At 44.1% G+C, this 20,702-nt stretch overlaps 3 protein-coding genes across 6 annotated transcripts in view; all 3 read right to left on the bottom strand.

Moving 5' to 3' along the window:
* The window catches only part of RCAN3 (RCAN family member 3), a 28,952-nt gene extending 15,647 nt beyond the window's left edge, over window positions 1–13,305 (bottom strand). Inside the window, exons 1-2 of the mRNA XM_081962314.1 lie at window positions 13,170–13,305; window positions 3,175–3,421 (exon numbers count right to left, since the gene is read on the bottom strand). Of these exons, the coding sequence (XP_081818440.1) occupies window positions 3,175–3,354 (180 nt within the window). The 5' untranslated portion in view covers window positions 3,355–3,421; window positions 13,170–13,305. The remainder of the gene's footprint in view (window positions 1–3,174; window positions 3,422–13,169) is intronic.
* NCMAP (non-compact myelin associated protein) overlaps window positions 1–14,350 on the bottom strand; it is a 60,222-nt gene extending 45,872 nt beyond the window's left edge. The window contains exon 1 of the mRNA XM_081962015.1: window positions 14,346–14,350. The gene's annotated coding sequence lies outside the window, so the exon portion shown is untranslated. The remainder of the gene's footprint in view (window positions 1–14,345) is intronic.
* A 2,819-nt stretch (window positions 14,351–17,169) lies between these two features.
* The window catches only part of NIPAL3 (NIPA like domain containing 3), a 28,218-nt gene continuing 24,685 nt past the window's right edge, over window positions 17,170–20,702 (bottom strand). For all 4 annotated transcript variants that reach the window (XM_081961976.1, XM_081961973.1, XM_081961975.1 and 1 more), the window contains exon 13: window positions 17,170–20,226. In XM_081961976.1, the coding sequence (XP_081818102.1) occupies window positions 20,048–20,226 (179 nt within the window). In that variant the 3' untranslated portion in view covers window positions 17,170–20,047. The remainder of the gene's footprint in view (window positions 20,227–20,702) is intronic.

Raw genomic sequence — 20,702 nt, forward strand, 5'->3', positions numbered from 1 at the left:
TCACCAAAGTATAATAGACAATTAAGTCCCAGTTTCTTCAGAAACAAATTCAGCCTCAACTGGAGCTGTCATGGAAACATGCCTGCCTACGCATGATTAACCTTGCTTTATGACTGTCAGGACAATGAAAAGTAATGACAGTGTTCCATTTGGCGTTTCAGTCTCTCTCTGTTTCAACAAAAACTTAAAATAGTTTAGAGAAAGGTATATGGAGATAGGGGGGAAAACCCTGCCTCTCTATATTTAAATTTCTTACATTTTGAGAATTATGATATGCCTTGGTTCTATGAAAGGGGGAGATTTGTTAATAAAGAATATGTTTCTTTGAAAAACTGAATTCCAAATGAAAAGTTTTGATGCTGAGCATGGCCTCTAGGCAGCTTTCATCCAATATCTGAATCAGGCTTTGAAGTATGATGTGGAAATTAATCTACCTGGATTCTAAGACATATAAGAAATTCCTGCAAGAGAGGCCAGCTTACAGCATCCATCCCGTACATAGGAAAATAGCTGTGGGGCACTGGGTCAGGTTTGTGTGTGTGTCGTAGGTGGAAGGAAGATTGGGCAAATGTGCCGTAACTGGGAGAAGGGAAAGAGCTGAGGTGGCACAATGGTTAGAGTGCGGTACTGCAAGCTACTTCAGCTGACTGCTAGCTGCAGTTTGGCAGTTCAAATCTTACCGGCTGAAGGTTGATTCAGCCTTCCATCCTTCCAAGGTGGGTAAAATGAGAACCCAGATTGTTGGGGGCAATAGGCTGACTCTGTAAACCGCTTAGAGAGGATTGTAAAAGCATTGTGAAGCGGTATATGTCTAAGTGCTACTGCTATTATCACAAGAGCGATGGCAGAGGGAAGCATGGCAGGGAACTAGGGGTGGGGAGATGGGGCAACAGCTTCAAATCAGTTGACTGTCCAGCCCTTGGCTTCCATCCACTGTCCTACTGTATCCTCACTGGCCCTGGGCTCCAGCTGCTGATCGTGAATGCCAGGTTGGGATGCAACAAAGCTGCCTTCATTCATGATCTTACTATGGATGGACGCTCACCTGGCTTGTTTAACAGATGCCTGGTTTGGGAAGATCCCCTCCGAGACTTGCACCCAACCAGGTTTTGCGCCAGTTGAGAACCCAAGAAGGGGAGGAGGGTGGTTTTTGTAATCTGAGAGCAAGTGGAGGTGTGCCCAGGAAGATAGTTGCACAACTTCCTCTAGTGTACCAGTTGTGCCCTTTCCTGGACTGGGAAGCCCTTCAGGCAGTCACTGGAGTCCCAGTGCAATGGTATGTTGGAATGACCTTGGGAGACAGCAGTCTGGCGAGTGCTGTAATAAAAAGCTGGCAAAAGTAATGGCAGCATGGCAAATGTCTCAGAAGGGACCCACCCTAAGTTTCTTGAGCTGCAAAGGTGACAAGAGAGGAATGTACTTTCAGACTTGCAAGATTCTGTTGATATAACATTACAATAAAGTCTATTTATTTCATCTGGGCATGTTCCCTGAATGGACTACCTCACAAGGCTAACACCTCCTCACCTCACATCTCAACTTCTGCATGCAATTCAAGGTGCTGGTTATGAGCTATAAAGCCCAACAATAGTTATTGGAGGGACCACTGACTCCATGCTCAGCTTAGCCACTTCAATCTGACAAATTTAGCATGTTCCATGTTCCTTCCCCCTAATTAAGAATAGTGTCATCAATAGGGACCTAAGAAGAGTGCCCTTTTTGTCATGACACCTGCCCTCTAGAATGAAATCTCCCTTGATATCTGTCTGGCTACCAGCCTACTGGCATTTCAAAAAGTCTTAAAGACCTGGCAAATCTCACAAGACCTTGGGTTATGAGGTTGAAGCCCCTGCTGGATTGGGTGATGTCACCAGTTCTGCCATTGGGGTTTTTTTGTCGGTTGTTGTTTTATTATCTTATAATTATTGTATTCTGTTTTTAGGTTGTTGTTTTATTGGAGGTGGATCAGGTGGTGTTTCAATTGAATAAATTAAACTACTAGGAAAATGTCTACTGAGTGCCCTAACTTTTTTTTTAAATAATGAATTCGGTTCTCATCGTGGTAAGTCATGGTTCCCTTTATCATGATCAATTGTATACCTGATTGGTTCACTTATAACTTTTGTGGGAATGCAAAACCGTTTAAACCAGGGGTGTCCAAACTTGGGAACTTTAAGACTTGTGGACTTCAACTCCCAGAATTCCCCAGCCTGGGGAATTCTGGGAGTTGAAGTCCACAAGTCTTAAAGTTCCCAAGTTTGGACACCCCTGGTTTAAAAAGAAGAAATGGGAATGACTAGCCTCCTACTCCCATTAAAGTAAAACAAAATTGAAAAAGGCCAAAAATCTTCAATCCTTCCCTTTCTGGGTGATGTTATCATAAGCCTCCAGTGGTCCATCAGCTGGGAAGAGAGCGAGTTGCAATTTCTGATCCAGAAAAATTTGCCTGTGGCCGTCCTTAAATTTCACCCATTTCACCATGCCAGCACCAAACCACACAATGGCTGCACAACATTTGTGAATCTTTGTAAAATGAACCGTTTCTGTTCACACACAACCGATTACATTGAGCTATACACTCTGTACTTGGTGGCAGTGATTTCAAAGAGGAATCGGTTTTTATTAGGTATCTCTAAAATATCAAGAATTGAACCTGGATTTTTGCTTACAAAGCAGATACTCCACAATGAACTGAAAGTTTACAACACCTGTTTAAAATATATCTGAGGACGTATGCAGTAATCGACTTCTAAGTAGAGTTACAATTCAATACTGGATCCCAAAGCAATCTTCTAGACCAGGGGTGTCCAAACTTGGCAACTTTAAGACTTGTGGACTTCAACTCCCAGAATCCCCCAGCCAGCCATGCTGGCTGGGGAATTCTGGGAGTTGAGGTCCACAAGTCTTAAAGTTGCCAAGTTTGGACACCCCTGTTCTAGACTGTGATTAGGAGCAGAAATCAGCATTGTTGGGTTTTTTTTTAATATGCTATCTAATTATATAATCCACCCATTTGTAGAATAAAATAACTAGTATTATTTTTTTACCCTATGGTAAAAGAAGCATACATTGTTTGAATAAAGCCCCATATTTGATTTTCAATCAATTTTACATTAATTTTAATAAACTGGAACTACATTTGCCAACAGCACTGTTGTTCTTCAAACGCTTTACCTTTTGCTCTTGAACTTCGAATACTGCTTCGTGAACACTGCAAGCAAAGAGTGAGGTAGGAAGATCACTTAAATCCATCATCTCTTCCAAGTCTTCTTCGCTTTCTCCGAAAATCATTTCTTCCTCTTCTTCTAGGTCACTGCTATAAAGGTCTGACTGACTATCAATCCAGGCCTTCATTGTATCATTAATCACTGTCAATTCAAAGCTTCTTTCTGCCTCTGTATTCTGTGCTTGTAGGAAGAGTCTTTCAAATGAGCCAAGAGAGAAGGGGAGAGAGAGAGAGAACAAAAACAGTAAGGAAGATATTTTTCTATCATTTCTTATTTTTGGCTGTTTTTAATGGTTTAGTCATTATGTGCAGAAATAAAGTCTGACCTTAGAGCAGTAACCCTGGCTCATTTTACAATTCGTTGACTCCTAGTGTAGGAAGGAGTCACTGCTTATTCAGATATGAATAATAAGCTTGATGCAATGTAGGGAGTTAGCACCTCCCCCCCTCCTAGAAAAATGAAATATTTTAGGAAATATTGAAAGGGCAGAATATTTCCCCTAAAAGGGAGGCAGAAACTCACCCCCCCCCTTTGTTAATGGGCTATTAAGGCCTGGGCCAGTCTATTCTACATAACAAAGATCCTTCAGGCAGAGCCATAGTAAGAATTGCCCAAGGCCTTTTCATTACATCATCACCCAGCAAGGCTCAACCAAACTTGGGACTCAAAACACAACGTACGAAGTTACCCCGGCATGGCGCCATGGGAGTCTGACAACCAATCAGAATACAAGCTCAAATTCAAAAGCCCAGAGAGGGCATAAAACCCAGGCACTCTCAGCATCTCTTCCCTTTTTGCCCAGGACCTCAAACCATGTGGTCCTGTCCATCAATAAACCATCTTTCCAAACAGCCACCATTGTTCCCAGTCTCTTTCTCCCCACTTGGAACTGGACCCAGATGGGCATTTCTTCCAACACAATACTCAGTCTTTTATCGTGAGACAGGCCTAAATAAGACTCCCATGCACTGGGCTGCATCCAAAGACTTAAAACACATTTCCTGTTCCCAAACAAAATCCATGCTGGAAACAGACAAACCACCTCTGGAAGTGCACGTTCTGAAAGAGTAAATTGAGCCTTCCAGGGAACACATGAAGGTTCTAGGAACAGATTGTACAATTTGATCTCAGGGCGTCCAAGAAACAGTAGATCACCCCCTTTTCCATGGTGAGGACGAGGAGGAGGAGGAAGAGGAGAACTCATTAGTAAATCCTGTGCTCTGGTGGCAGAAATCTCTGCCACTTTCTGATGGTGGGAGGGGCGGGGGGTGTCAAGGAGTAAATGTGGATCAGACTAAAGAATTTCTCTGATCCACCAAACAAAGCTCTTCTGAGTTTCCAACTTTCCTTCTGGAAGAAACGACAATTAAGACAGCACGTATGACACAGAGGGGGTGGGGGTGGGGGAAATATTAGGAATTCTTTTTTCCCCTAACTTTTTGCTTTGCTGATAGGAATCTGACAAAGATATCATAGATTCTCCCCAATGTCACATGACTCAGTCAATTACATCCAACCAATGTATTTCAAATTTATTTTTGTTTTGTCTCCAAAATAATATTAGGAATGAGCAACTAAATTTTCCAGGAAATGACACATGCTCATTTACAAGAAACTGATCCTGGGCAAAGGAAGGCAGGTCTTCTCTCTTTCTTTCCTATACCCACAAGATTATTACCACCAGCTAGCCTCTGGAAAGGATCTCGAGAAGCTTCTTGTTTCTTTCTTTTCTTTTTAAAGTATTGCTTCTTATTTGTTTATATTCTTTCAGGATGCTTTTGGAGATTTTCTGCATCTAAAAAATTATAATAAATCCAGATGGGATTTGCAGAAGATCCTGATGACACCTAATAGGTCCTGAATTCAGAAGCAAACAGGCTTTAACACAGTTGCTAAAGTTTAATACTGTTTTATCAACCTTAGCTACTTTAAGATGACCTCAAGTCCCACAATTCCTCAGCCAGCCTAGAAGATGAGGTCTACATGACTTAAAGTTGCCAATGTGGAGAAACATTGCTCTAACACAGGGGTGTCCAAACTTGGGAACTTTTAAGACTTGTGGACTTCAACTCCCAGAATTCCCTAGCCAGCATGGCTTCCCAAGTTTGGATACCCCTGCTCTAACATGTTGGCTTTCTATATGGAGCCTTTGTTCAAGACAGGATCTGACATGCAATCTGCTGGAATCCAGTGGCTTAGTTTAGAAGAACACCTGACGGCCGTGACCAGGGGGGCCTTTTACTAGGTTCGCCTGGTACGTCAGTTGCGCCCCTTTCTGGATCGGGATGCTCTGTGCACAGTCACTCATGCCCTCGTCCTTTCTCGCCTGGACTACTGCAACGCTCTCTACATGGGGCTGCCCTTGAAGAGCACCCGGAGGCTTCAGCTGGTCCAGAATGCGGCCGCACGGGTTATCATGGGGGTACCTAGGTACTCTCATGTTACACCCCTTTTAGGCGGCCTGCACTGGTTGCCGGTTGTTTTCCAGGTGCGATTCAATGTATTAATTATGACCTTTAAAGCGCTCCATGGCTTAGGCCCAGGGTACCTGCGAGACCACCTACTGCCAGCAGTAGCCTCCCACCGTCCAGTACGATCCCACAGAGTTGGCCTCCTCAGGGTGCCGTCGGCCAGACAGTGTCAGCTGGTGACCCCAAGGGGGAGAGCCTTCTCTGTGGGAGCGCCTTCCCTCTGGAATGAGCTGCCCCTGGAGCTTCGCATAATCCCTGACCTCCGGTCCTTCCGACGCGCCCTAAAAAGTTGGCTTTTCCAGCAAGCCGGCCTGGCCTGTTAATTTTATCTATTTTTTTTAAATGTTATTGTCATATTAATTGGGTTTTTTGGGGGGATATTTATCTAATTTCCTTTTAACTTTTGTGATATGTGTTTTTTAATGTTGTACGCTGCCCTGAGTCCTTTGGGAGAAGGGCGGCATATAAATCCAATAAAACAAAACAAAACAAACAAACAAACAGAAACCCTAAGACATTCCAAGGTTAGATAGGGGCCTGTGTAGTCAGGTTGATGTTGTAGCATCAGAAATATGAACTACATTATGATAGGCAAATTGGCAAGCATCCTGTCATTCTTGATTATGAGACAAAAGCAAATAGAATCATGGCCTGAAAATTTATAGATCACCAAATATAACAAGCCACAGAATACTTCTTTAGCAGGACTCAGTATCTGGTATTTAATACCGCATTTTCTATTTACTACTCAGAGGTTCAATAATGCACATTTAATTATCAGAAATTAACTAGTTGCATGAACTTTTTATTTTAAAGCCCCTCATATACTGTGTTTCCCCCAAAATAAGACAGGGTCTTATATTCTTTTGACACCCCCCCGAAATAAGCATTTGGCCTTATTTTCGGGGAGGTCTTATTATTTTTGAGGTGCAGGAGGCGACAAGTGTGGTCACCTCGTGGCTGCTGCTGTGTTGCAATATTTTCGGGGGCTTATTATTTTCAGGGGAGGGCTTATTTTAGCGCATGCGCTCAAATGCCCGATTGGGTTTATTATCCGGGGAGGTCTCATTTTCGGGGAAACAGGGTATGACACCTGAGCCATTGTGCATACAAATTAATAACAAGCACTGTTGTTCACTATGAGCTTGAAAAGCATTTAAAGGCAAGGGTTGGCCGGCCCAACAAAGTGGATGCAATTTACTTAAGTGTCTGTCTACTACATGTACCAGACGGAAAGGAGAACAGACCTGGCAAAGGGTTCCTCTCCGTCCCTCCGCCTGCCCATTGGAACGCATGGTCTCCATAATGATGGGATTTGATTTGGGCTCGGGAAGAAAGATTACAACCTGTTCATTTTTAGTTCCAGAATATTAATATTAGACTTGGCCTACCATGCTTTTCACATGCCCTTCAAGGAAAGTCACAGACTGGATAACAATAGAAGTTTAGTTATATTACTTTAAAGAACGGGTGTAAAACTCCATGGCGTCACGTGACGTATCGTGACGTCTTTTGCCTCTGCGGGGCCAGGGTGGGCGTGGCCTGTGTGTGTGATGCATCTGGCCCGTGGGCCGCCAGTTTGACAGGCCTGCTTTAAAGACGTATTTAAAAATAGCCTCAAAAAAGAAATATTACATTAAAACCAATAACATTAGAGCCGAGGTGGCACAGTGCTTAGAGTGCAGTACTGCAGGCTACTTCAGCTGACTGCTAGCTGCAGTTCAGCAGTTCGAATCCCACCAGGCTCAATGTTGGCTCAGCCTTCCATCCTTCCGAGGTGGGTAAAATTAGGGCCCAGATTGTTGGGGCCAAGAGACTGACTCTGTAAACCACTTAGAGAGAGCTGTAAAAGCACTGTGAAGCGGTATATAAGTCTAAGTGCTATTCCTTCCTTCCTTTCCTTCCCTCCCAGCGCTTAGAATGCAGTATTTCAGGCTGCTCACTGCCAGGAGTTCGATTCTGACTGGCTCAAGGTTGACTCAGCCCTCCATCCTTATGAGGTGGGTAAAATGAGGACCCAGATTGTTAGGGGCAATGGGCTGACTCTGTAAACCGCTTAGAAAGGGCTGTAAAACCACTATGAAGCGGTACATAAATCTAAGTGCTATTGCGAATATATAACATTTTAAAAGAACAGTTAAAAAAACTACAATAAAAGTTAAAATCGCTACAGATGGAACACCTAGGTAGGATAACAAAACTTTAGAAGTAAACAAAAGATGAAAATGTGCAAGTTCAAGAAAGGTCCTGCTTGTTAAACAAGGCATTTACATCAGACTTAATAAGACACGAATTGTAACTGAGCAAGGAGGGCATTCAGCAATCAAAGTATCTGTGTTGAGACAGTTCTTTCTACACAATGTCTCAAGTGTCACATTTGAGGGACTTTTAATAAATACAATTTATTATAGGCATCTTTGCTAATTCCCAATATTCAATCCATTATGCAATCATAAACAACACTCATTTATTAAATTTATATGTGGCCCAACTCCCAGTGACTTTGTGCAATTTATGAATTGTTAAATACATTTAAAAACAAGGAGGCAAAAAAAAAAGATGGCAGAAATGATGAAACTGGATGGGAGCAAAGGAAAAAAAAAGGGTCTGCAAACACCCTCATCAACGGGTGAGCTTGTTCTTCAGGGCCCCTGAAACGCTAATAGGATGGAGGCTCTTTGAATGTGGGGAGGGGCCCTCGTTCCAGAGAGATGGTGTAAGGCAGAAACCAAACATGTTGAGTTTTAAAACATCAGAGCGTGGATCAAATCCAAGGTGTCACTTGTTCAGAACAGACATACTGTAATATGTTCCCAACAGGCTGTTCCTTTCAGCAAACTAACCAGACAACAATGCTACTACCCATGTTTCAGATTCTGGGCCAGCCTCTAACAGTTTCATTGGAGGATAATCACAGCATAATGTGAGTTGCAGATTATCAGGGCCTGGAGCATGACTGATACCTGTTAAACCAGGTCAGTCTGAGGATGGAGGCTCCTGGACACAAAGGCCACCTGTGCTTCTACTGACAGCAAAGGATCTGGAGGAATTGCCAAACGATGACAATGGTGTTGCCTAGATGCCAAAATTAGGAAAATAGATGGGTGGAAGGAGAAAAAAATATATACAAAGAAATATACAGCAATGTTAAAAATGAAGTGAAAAATCTTCAGAGAACACCGGGGCATTCTGTATTTCTGAAGAAAGAATGAAAAGTAACTTGCAGCTATGATCACATTGCAAATTTGATGACTCACAATTCCAAAATATTTCAACTTATAATACCACAGCATTAAGGTTTTCCGAGTGTTCAGTAGCCATAGGAGAAAGATTCTATGGTCAAAGTAATTACTGCAAATTAAGCTATTCCTCTTTACCCAGAGATCACTGAGAAACCCAGTTGTTAACTGAGTGTTTTAATGTGAATTTCTATATTCTAACTCCCTAAAAGTGCATTACATTTTCTCTGAGTGGGAAGGACATTTAAAAAGAGAAGAACACAGAGAACTGAATTAATTTGGTAAACAGATTATGGCCTTGATTAAAGAGCCGTATTTCAACAATCTCCCTTAACAAAAAGGGGAATGCAAAGTGACTTTGCTACTATAAAGATCGTGAACAGAAATAAAATGTTGATTTATCAAGACATCTACAATGCAAACAAAACATAGTGAATTAGTAGATGAAAAGTGTTCAGTCCAGAATGCTGGATTCGTGCTTTGAGGAATTACCCAACTGAGATGACATAAGCCAGCTCCAATAGCCTCTGTTTCAGTTTTTGCATTTGCAAAGAGATTAACATATACCAACAACTGCAAGAGAGCCAGAAAGCTTAACAGAATTTAAATTCACTCATGACTGGTCTATTTTAATAACTGAATAAAATGACTAATATATTTGATCAGAAGATTTGGGATTTTATAAATTTATAGGTTGCTTGTGTTAAGCAGGTACCTCAATGGAAAAACCAAGTTAACATTTTTACCTACTAGAATTATCAATCAAAGTCAAGTGTAAAACTATGAACTATGCATCATAGTTTTTTCATATAAAAACCCCACTTTTCCCCTAGTATCCTTTTCAAGCAAACATATACCTGTAGCACTGTTACCGTTAATGTAGGACTACTATCGATCATCATGGATTCCAAAGAAAACTATGTTATATATTCTTGTATTCCTGAGATTTTGTTTTTCAGTGTTACGCAACAGAAGAAACAAGAAGCTAATAAAAAAATCTGCCAGAATCAATCTGCTGTGCTAGGAAAAGTTGCTGAAAGTAACAGAAGGAACTTATGTTTTAGCAAAACAAACCTTGTCAAAGTAGTGTTTATCGGTTTCAACCCCTAGGTGGCAGCATCTAGTTAAGTTGCTTATTGTCCAAAACTTAAGCAGTGGTGGGCCTGGTAGCCTTTGGATGATAGACCAACAGGAGATTCCAGAGTTCAAGGTTAGATGGGAAGTTGGAAAAAAAAATCTCAGAAAAATAGAATTGAGCTCAACTTGAAGAAGAATTCTAAATTAGAACGGCACACGCAGAGGAATCAACTGTCTAGCACACTCTTCTATATGGCTGAGGGTATATCTCAATTTGTGGGTTGACTCTGAGCATCCTTGATTCTGTGGCAAACTCTGCCTCTGTAACATGGTTGTGCACATGATTGTGACTACTACTGTAATCCAATAGAATTATCCAATATTCATGAATCTGAGAAACTAGTAAAGCAGGGGTGTCCAAACTTGGGAACTTTAAGACTTGTGGACTTCAAGTCCCAGAATTCCCCAGCCAGCCATGCTGGCTGGGGAATTCTGGGAGTTGAAGTCCACAAGTCTTAAAGTTCCCAAGTTTGGACACCCCTGTAGTAAAGGGATGAAACTGAACAATGTAAAAGATAATTTCTATGCAAATAAACAGAAGTTTATCAAAGCCTTAAACTCAGGGACACGTGACTGTACAGAATTTGATATAAAAGGTAACTATTTACCTTCTCAAGCCTCAAAATCTGAGGATGAAAGCATGTTAAAAATCACCATCTGTATGACGTACTTGCTTGTGCCGTCAGCCCTCCACACTCATGAATAAGGAAATTATACATCCTGACTAAGGCAGGGCAAGCACTTAATTTTTTCCTAGTAGAAGGACTGTTTATTTTCCCTAGTGCACTGTTTCCTCCTTCACCAAGGCTACTTCGAAAGAGAATGCTAAAGAGTTATTCTGTCAGATGCCCACTACACAGTGAATAAGTCTCACTCGTCCCACATGGCAGGAAAGAAAAACAAATCAACTACTTTATGGTAAGTAAAATTAGTGGATAATCTGAACATTTCCCTCCAGAAAGTAGGGGCTTCAGATTGCTCATTCACATTGCGTGAAATCAGTTTCCTGTTTTAATTAAATCAGGCCACTCAATAGATGGGGTAAAAAGTGAAGAATTAAGTCCAACAATTATTGCAAAAAGAAGAAAGCTACAAAAAATAAATTGGCAATAAACTTATATCCATGTAGCAGCGGAAGTGTCAAAAATAAAGGAAAATCTCCTTCAAATGATAAACAGCCCCTCACCCCTAAAAAGACTAGTTGTTTCTGAAAAGCAGAAGGACATAAACAAGCAATGTAGACTAGAAACTGGAGATAGCAAATATAATAAAGAATTAATGTAGTTCTCATTTAGCAACTTTTTGCGGGTATGGATATCTTTCCGAAGGGGAAAAAGGAACCTTGCAACCCATCCTCACATTTTCCACCTTCACAGATCTGCAAAGGAAAGGAAAGCCGAAGTAAAGGATCAGAAACACCGTCTGGTTTCGCTTAATGACCCTTCACTTAAGATCTTAAGTAACCCATCACAATAAATGGTTGCTAAATAAGGACTACTTGTGTAGCTAGAGCCAGCAGCACTTTGCTTTAGAAGCGGAGAGCATGGAAAAGTAAGACATGCCAAACAGAACAAGAGGAAACAGACATTGCACACAAAAGAATGAGAAAGCGGAGCAACCCCATACGACCCCCAAATACTGAAAGAGCAAAAGGAAAGAAAGAGATGGCCCCTAAGAGTAAAGGTAAAGGTTCCCCTCGCATATATGTGCTAGTCGTTACCGACTCTAGGGGGCGGTGCTCATCTCCATTTCAAAGCCGAAGAGCCAGCGCTGTCCGAAGACGTCTCTGTGGTCATGTGGCCAGCATGACTCAATGCCAAAGGTGCACGGAACGCTGTTACCTTCCCACCAAAGGTGGTTCCTATTTTTCTACTTGCATTTTTACAAGCTTTCGAACTGCTAGGTTGGCAGAAGCTGGGACAAGGAATGGGAGCTCACTCCGTTACGCGCCGCTAGGGATTCAAACCGCCGAGCTTTCTGATCGACAAGCCGCTGAGCCACCTGGAGCAACCCCACCCCCACCCCCACATACTGAAAGAGCACATGGGGGGGGGGGGAGAGATGGACAAGAGCCCCTAGAAGTAAGAGGAGAGATTTCCTCACTATGGGACAGTAGAAGGGCTCAACCTCCTGGTCATATTGGAGAGGGGTTGGTGACTCACAATCAGCCAAAAGGGCAGCTCTCTCTCTCTCTCCCCACCCCTCACCCCCCTTCAGCTTTTAATGGAAGAAATAAACCCTGGGGTTGAAAAGAGACATTCCCTGGGTTAGCTTCCTATGCATTTCCAAGAGCTAAACTGAAAACTGAAGAAAGGGGAACGCAGAGCCTAAGGTTTGGTTGGGGCAGGAATTCAGGTCAATCCCAGAGTCACCCCCAGGAGCCCCTCTTCCATCCTTGGGCCTTCAGGAAGAAGCCCCACAGCAGGGCTTTTCTTAACAGTTAACAGTTGGAAGGGAGCTTGGAGGTCATCTAGTCCAACCCCCTGCTCACCCAGGAGACTCCTGCGTGAACAGGGGGTTGGATTAGATGACCTCCAAGCTCCTTTCCAACTCTGCTACTGTTGATAAAAACCAGGTGAGGAGGAGGTACACTACTCCTGCCTATGGAGGCTCCCTTGCAATGGGGAGCAGGGGGTTGGACTAGATGACCTCCAAGCTCCCTTCCAACTCTGTTACTGTTGATAAAAGCCGGGTTAGGAGGAGGTACACTATTCCTGCCCATGGAGGCTCCCTCGCAACGGGGACTGATGCGCGCGGAAGGCAGGACTGGAAAGGCGGCTGAAGTTGTCCTAAAAGACCCCCGTTGAGCTACCTAGTCGGTCTCCTCAGCTCCGGCCCACCTCGCGGGGTTGTTGTGGGGACGATGACAAGAGGAGGAAAGACACCCCCCCCGCCCCCAAACCTGCAGCGGGGAGGCGGGAGTGGAAAGCAGCCGGTCCTCTGGGAGGGAGAGAGAGAAGCCGGCCACCCCCCACCCCCACCCCCACCCCCACCCAAGGGGAAAAAGGAGAAGCGCGGGCCGCCCAGGAGCGGCGGGGGTCGCGAAGGGCAAAGCCGGCGGGGTCACCGGGCTGCCTCCCTCCCTCCTCGCTCACCTTCGCGAAGCGGCGGTGGCGGCGGCGGCCACCTTCTCCCGGCCAAGTCGGGGCAGCGCGAGAGCCTCAAGAACTGCCTCAGCTCTCTCTGCCTCTGCGGCCGCCCGGCCGACTCGTCCGCCTGCCTTTCCCTCCCTCCCTCCCTCCCTGCAGGGCTGACGGAGGACTCGGCGCGCGCGCCCGAGCCCGGCCATCCGCGCCGCGCGCGCGCGCAGGCGCGTACGCCTCCCTCGTCCCCCATGGCAACCGCCGACGCCCCGCTCCCTCTTCCGGTCGCGAGCCGGCTATAATGGGTATCTAACCCGGAAGTGCCTCTCTCGAGCGCAGAAGGAATGAAGGGGGGTGCGGGGCGGGGGGGGGGAGCGCCTCATTATTCATGGCGTCTCGGGCTGTGTAAAACCCTAACACGACCTCTAGGTGGCAGCCATAAGAGCTAGGCAGCTCTATTTAACTTAAGCGGTTGTTCTGGGGCTTATGGAGCTCAAAGGGGGCCCATGAAAGGGAATAAATAAAAGATTCTTACAAAACCATAACCTTTATTAAACTGAAACTCAGTGAACAGTTATTTATGTAACTTGTTGAATTTTTATTTCATTATTAATTTAAGTTTGCAAATTTAGTTTCATTTCACAAGGCTATGGTTTTTTTATGATTTTTTATGAATGTAGTTAAGGCTCTGGTTTTCCGAGTTGCAATGGACCCCGGGACTATCATTAAGTGCTGTTCCTTATGATTCTTGACGAATGTATCTTTTCTTTTATGTACATTGAGAGCATAGGCACCAAAGACAAATTCCTTGTGGGTCCAATCACATTTGGCCAATAAAGAATTCTATTCTATTCTATTCTATTCTATTCTATTCTATTCTATTGGCTTAGGGGCAGGGAGGCCTAAGTACTAGTCCTCACTCAGCCACAAAAGCTAGCTCTCTTGCAGCCCAACCTTCCTCTCACAGTTCTAGTGGGGGGAAAATAGGGGAACCTGTGCCATCTTCGGCTCCTGGAAAGATGGGATATGAAGGTAATAAATAAGTAAAGGAAGCTACATTTGCATGCAGAAGATAATACATCCGGCTCCTAAGGAGGATAAACTTAACCCACAACCTTTTAATTGGATTACCTGATCTATTGTAGCAATCCCAGTGCTGCTTTTCATGACTGTCAGCTCTAAATATGATTTGATCCAACGGATTCCTATTCACAAGGGCTGGGCTTTCAATTTTCCAGGATAGCTCAGCATGCAACAGTCTTTGTTCAACAAACCATGAACAGCCTGTTTTCCCTCTGTGCATGAAAAGGGCTAAATTAATCTGCAGGCTGTTATTTTTCTGGGGAGTTTTTTTGGGGGGTGTGTGCGTGTGTTAATTTGTACAATTTGTAACAAGCATAATTGACGTTACACGTTTTAATGTAGAAAGATGTTGTTTTCTACACATGCGCTATTTTACAGGTCCTACAATAATTTCTTCTGCGATTCCTGTATTTTTCCATTCATATCCAGCTTGTTGCCTCTCTCAGCAAATCAAGCCCATAATCAGACAGTTGGCTTCCGCTGCCTTTTTTATTTATTTCCTGACTGGTAATTCAGTACCCAAATATAAATGTTCTCAAAGTTAATTTCTATTTGCTGCCGTGGAATAAAATCCATAGAATGTTAATTATGTTGGCAAGTATTTCGCTGGCAGATTCGAGTCAACAGCTCAACTGCATGAAAAATATTAGCTGTAAGCCTTCCAATCTGTATGCTTTAATGTTGAACAAAACTTCTATTTTAAAAATCTCCCTTAACAACTGCTTAACTCAAGCATCTGTCAGTACCACCTTCAGTTTCATTGACATGTCAGCCACATCTTACATTCTGCATTCATTCAGAGGATGAAGGCTTAACATGTTTCCAAACCTGTATTTGCTATGATAAGATGATTAGAAATGCAAGACAAAGCTAACCAGTGCATTCAGTAAATCTTGATTTAATAAACCGTGTTCAGGGTTTGCTATCTAAATTAGCTAACAACCAGTTCTGGAGTAGGAGGCAGAATGAATATGCCCCATGTGTTCTAGCCATTGCTTAAACTACCCTCCCTCTGCATATATAAGTACATATATACAATGTATATTTTGGGTGGGAGTGGCCAGTGTGCATCCACTCCCTTCCCCTGAAAATGCCAGGTGCCTTTAGCAGGGCAGAGAAACTGCCCCACTATATGCAGGGTGTTGATTGCCACCTATAGGCAAAAAGAGATCCTTTGTGGGAAATAGATGAAGATACTGTACTTCCTCCTTATAGCCCCATGATGGCGAACCTATGACACGCTTGCGAGAGGTGGCACGCAGAGTCCTCTCTGTGGGCATGCGCACCATCGCCAGCTGCTCTTCTGGTTTCCGGCATGCATGTGTGTGCCGGCCAGCTGGTGTTTGCGGGCACAATGCCCAAAAAATGGCCTGGAAAATGGCCTGAAAAGGCCCAGAAAACCTGAAAACGGCCCGAAAATGTCCCCAAAACAGGCATGTGCATGGCGGCCAGCTGGTCTTTGGGCTTCCAGCAGCCGCACATGTACGGATGCATATACCCGATTTGGGCACTTGGTGCTCAAAAGGCTCACCATCAGGGTGATATGCTGTAATAGATATTTGATCTGTACTCTGGATTTAATTGTTTCATGCAAGCTGCCAGGATAAGATCTTTGGTATTCTTGACTAGGATCCTATTCTCTGGGTATGAGTTACAAGGAGCCCTACGCAGTCAAGTAAATGTTCACAATTCCTTCCATCTCAAGGTTGTGTGTGTGTCAAAATTGCAAATACGGAATACAACACTCCTATGTTGATCTGCTTCCACTAAGCAGCAGGGCTGTCAAACTGGTGGGCTGTGGGACAGGATGTGTCACACACAGGCCACACTAGTGGTGGTATTCTACCGATTCGGACTGGTTGGCTCGAACCGGTAGTGGAAACCGGGGGGGAAATCTTGGGTGCCTCCCCCCCCCCAGCTCTACAGCATCGCATTTAGGCCCTTTTTTAAGCGAAGTGCATGCGCGAAAGGTGGAGCCCATGTGCGGATGTGGCGCATGTGTGCTCCTATTTGCGAACCGGTAGGGAAGGGAAGTGATTACCATCCCTGGGCCACACCCATCCCAGCTTTGCGAAGGGGAAAAATGTCGCTATACATCACGTGATAGCAAAGTGATGCCGTGAGTTTGACACCCGAGCACTAAGGTATTACTAAGCTTCAGCAAAAATCTCCCCCTTTGCTTGCTTTTATTACAGGTAGTCCTTGAGTTACAACCCTTTGTTTAGTGACTGTTCGAAGTTACAACGGCACTAAAAAAAGTGACTTACGACGAATCCTCGCCTTTATATCCTCTGCAGCATCCCCCCCCCCCACGCTCACATGACCAAAATTTGGGTGCTTGGCTCCCAGCATGCATTTATGATGGTTTCCGGGTCTTATGATCGCCCTTTCTGACCTTCCCACCCAGTTTCTGACAAGCTGTCAAATGAGGAAAGCCGGGTTCATTTAATGACCGCACGGTTCACTTAGCGGCAATGGCAAAAAAGTTGTTAAAATCTGGTGCAACTTCCTTAAGAGCCACCTTGATCAGCAATGGAAATTCTGGATCCAATTGTGGTTTCAGGTTGAGGCCTGGTTATTTCATTAAATACCTGCCTTTCTACCCATACGGTCTTCAAAGTGGCTTCTTATTCAATTTATTTCCCTGTAGGGGCCCAGTGGTTAGAGTGCAGTACTGCAGGCTACTTCTGCCGGCTGACTGCAATTTGGCAGTTCAAATCCCACCAGGCTCAAGGTTGACTCAGCCTTCCATCCTCCCGAGGTGGGTAAAATGAGGACCCAAATTGTTGGGGGCAATAGGCTGACTCTGTAAACTGCTTAGTGAGGGTTGTAAAACACTGTGAATCGGTATATACAGTAAGTCTAAGTGCTATTGCTATCTACCGGACGCAAGGCTTCGTTTGAACAAAAGATGCCATTCTCCATCCTTGTGTCATAAAGCTTTGTTTATTTACACACACCATGGTGAAGACAGTACACTCAGTCAACAGATATGGTTGACATCCTAGAAATCAGTGAGGCAAGAACATTGGTTAGCATTCTGAAAAGGACCTTAACTGTCTCCACGAGATGAATTTAAGAGAAATTCCCAAACAATCTATGCTTGGAAAATGATTCCCAGATCAATAACCCAGGATGTTTTTTCCCCCTTCCAATTATGATGAAATATTTGTTTGATATTAGGGAAGGTGTAATGGCATGGGAAGAAATACGATTTCCTACAGGTCCTCCAGAAGATACCAAAGCAGTCATCAAAAAGAAAACTGAATATTTTGAAGAGAGGTGCCTTTCAAACTTGGGAACCTTAAGATTTGTGGCCTTCAACTCCCAGAATTCTCTAACCTGCTGGGGAATCCTGGGAGTTGAAGGCCACACATCTTCAAGCTGCCAAGGTGGAGAAACACTGCTTTATTCCATATTGCCCATGGATCTTCATGGATCTTAAGTGCAAATCACTCTGGGAAAGTGGGCCAAAATACCTGAGTATCTTCCATTCAGACTCCATAGGGCCATTGAAAACTGCAGCAAGGCTTACATTCATGTTAATTCTTCCACAAAACCACGGTTAAAATCTATTCATTTCTACTGGCAACCCCCAGAAACCTGAAAAGGGTATGGTAAAGGTAAAGGTTCCCCTTGCACATACGTGCTAGTCATTCCCGACTCTAGGGGGCGGTGCTCATCTCCGTTTCAAAGCCGAAGAGCCAGCACTGTCCAAAGATGTCTCCATGGGCAGGTGGCATGACTAAATGCCGAAGGTGTATGGAGCGCTGTTACCTTCCCACCAAAGGTGGTCCCTATTTTTCTACTTGCATTTTTACATGCTTTCAAATTGCTAGGTTGGCAGAAGCTGGGACAAATAACGGGCGCTCACCCCGTTACACGGTGCTAGGGATTCGAACTGCCGACCTTTCTGATTGACAAGCTCAGCATCTTAGCCACTGAGCCCTGAAAAGGGTAGGGACAGTATTTTCTGAGATGCTTTTACATTTCCTAGTACCCCCTACAACTGGGGATTTTCTAGTTGGTCATCCATCCTCATTGGATAAGATGGTCCATCCATTGAGGATGATCAATGGATGGACCATCCATTGGGTCATCCATCCTCAATACAAACCACGTCTAACAGAGCTTAGCTTTTTAAGATCAGCCAAGGTTGTCTAAGTGTTGTCATCTGCTGGGGAGCAGATAGAACCCTGATAAAGTACAAATTAAAAACAAAAACTTGCAGGAAATCAATGTCTATGCCTACGGCCAAAATAGCCAGAGAAAGCAAAAATAAGTTGCAGTATTGCAGACTGGAAGTTGAAGCACCAGGATATTTTCAAATGCTCCTCCATTTAAATAATCCTTGCACATTTAAACATAAATACCACACACAGGAAAGGAAGGAAGGTGGTTTTGGTCACAACAACTCAATAACATCTGCAGAAGCTGTCTTTCTTTCTATTTGCAGGGAAGTATTTTTAATCCACACAAAAAGCATTCAATTGCAGTCTCCAACCATTACTATGAAACGACGCAATTCATCCTGTATTACCCAAACTCGCTAAATAGGAAGACCAGGCCTAACGCAAAGAACATTACAATCTAAAACTCCATTTCCAGGACAACGATTAAAAGCACAGATGTTATGATTTCAAGATGGCAGACTTTGGGTTAGTAGCTAAACACGTGTCCTCACATTCTCAACACCTGGGGTGGCAGACCAACGTTGGACTCTTAACTAAATCATGGTGTGTTGATCTGAAAGCTACGAGTTCTCGCTGGTGAGATGTTTTCAATGGCATAGTCTTCATGGGGAAAAACGTCACACTGTTGACTAAACACTTTGACCAGGGGAACAGAATACTATCCTGTATCCTGCCTCCCAATTCCCAGGTTTGGGAGAACAAGATATACTAAGTAAAACAGAGGACACACTAGTGAACTGTATCAATGCATCTCTGGTTAGCCAGGCCAACAAAAGAAGGGGAAATATTTAGTTTTCAGTATGGGGAATTCCTAATACTGTGATGGCGAAACTATGGCATGCGTGCCGGAAGTGGCAGACAGAGCCATCTCTCCAGGCTCGCTGTTTGCTCTTCTGGGTTCCAGCGCACCGGCCAGCTGGTCTTCATGTACATGGGAGCACCGGAAAATGGAAGAGCAGCTGCCCGGTGGGCATGTGCATGCCGGGAAGATAATCTTCTAGTTTTTGGCGTGCACATGCGCAAAGGGGAGCTGCTCTTCTAGTTTCCGGTGCTCCCATGTACACCTCGCGTGTACATGCACATCAAAAACTGGAAGACCAGGTGGCATACACGCACCAGAAACCGGAAGATCATCTTCCCAGCGTGGGCATGCGCACCGGGCGGCTGCTCTTCCGGTTTCCGGGACATGCACGAGCGCACTCTCATTTCGGCACTCGGTACCAAAAAGGTTCGCCAACACTGCCCTAATACATATCTCTTGGAGAATGCCATTCTTCCAGTTTTTAAAAGACACACAATCCCTGTTTATCCCAAGGAAACCACTGCTTCTGTTATAACAGAGCGCCTGTAGTCACCGACGTACAGTCCATTTTTGCTACTCAAATGCCTTCTGTGTTTTCAATGTTGGAGCTGCTCGGATTCCAATGCAATTCAGCTTACGGTGGAATACTTTTGCATCTGCAGGTACATGATCCTTAATCAGTATTTGTTTTTTTAAATTATTATGTGAGTTCATCTCTACTTCAGCTGCCTTCTGGGCTCAATGAGTGAAATAATAGAAAGGGAGGGGTAATAAATAGATAACCACACCTACAGCAATCCTCCAAAGAGCATTCACTCGCTTTTGTTGTGTGACTTGATCCGACAAGAAGCATGCTCTTCCTGGACAACGGTTAATGTAGCAGGAGTATACATTTCGGAGATGCTATCATTGCTTTCCAGGGCACCATAAGAAAAAGAAGTCTTCAGTTCAGGCTGAACTGTAGATCCGTTATCGTGCAGATTCTGCATGCCTGAAGGTTGAGGACAAAGGTGGAGGGGTTTGACATGGAGGGGTTTGAAAACAGAGAAAAATTCAATTGCTGTCTTTTTAACTTGTCACTTCCGTTAACCCCACCAAACTCTAATTTCATCTTCAAAGGAGGGCTGACTGGGGAATTCTGGGAGATGAAGTCCATCCATCTGAAAGCTACCAAGATTGAGAAACACTGTTCTAAATGTTTGATCCCAAAGCCTACATTCTGAGACTTTGCTGGTCTGGGAACCCGAGTTGCATCAAATTGGACGGCAGCAAGATTGGATTACTTAGGACGGTGTTTCTCAGCCTTGGACATTTGAAGACACAGAATTCTGCGAGTTGACGTCCGCATGTCTTCAAGTGACTGAGGAATACTGCTATTGAAATATCCAAGATATGCCCCCCCCCCCTTCTCAAGTTGGAATTCTACATTTGGTCCTCAGTGCCATATTTGCAATTCTAGGACTGAAC

This window comes from Natrix helvetica (assembly GCF_964273705.1).
Source record: "Natrix helvetica genome assembly, chromosome: 9".
Lineage (NCBI taxonomy): Eukaryota > Metazoa > Chordata > Lepidosauria > Squamata > Natricidae > Natrix > Natrix helvetica.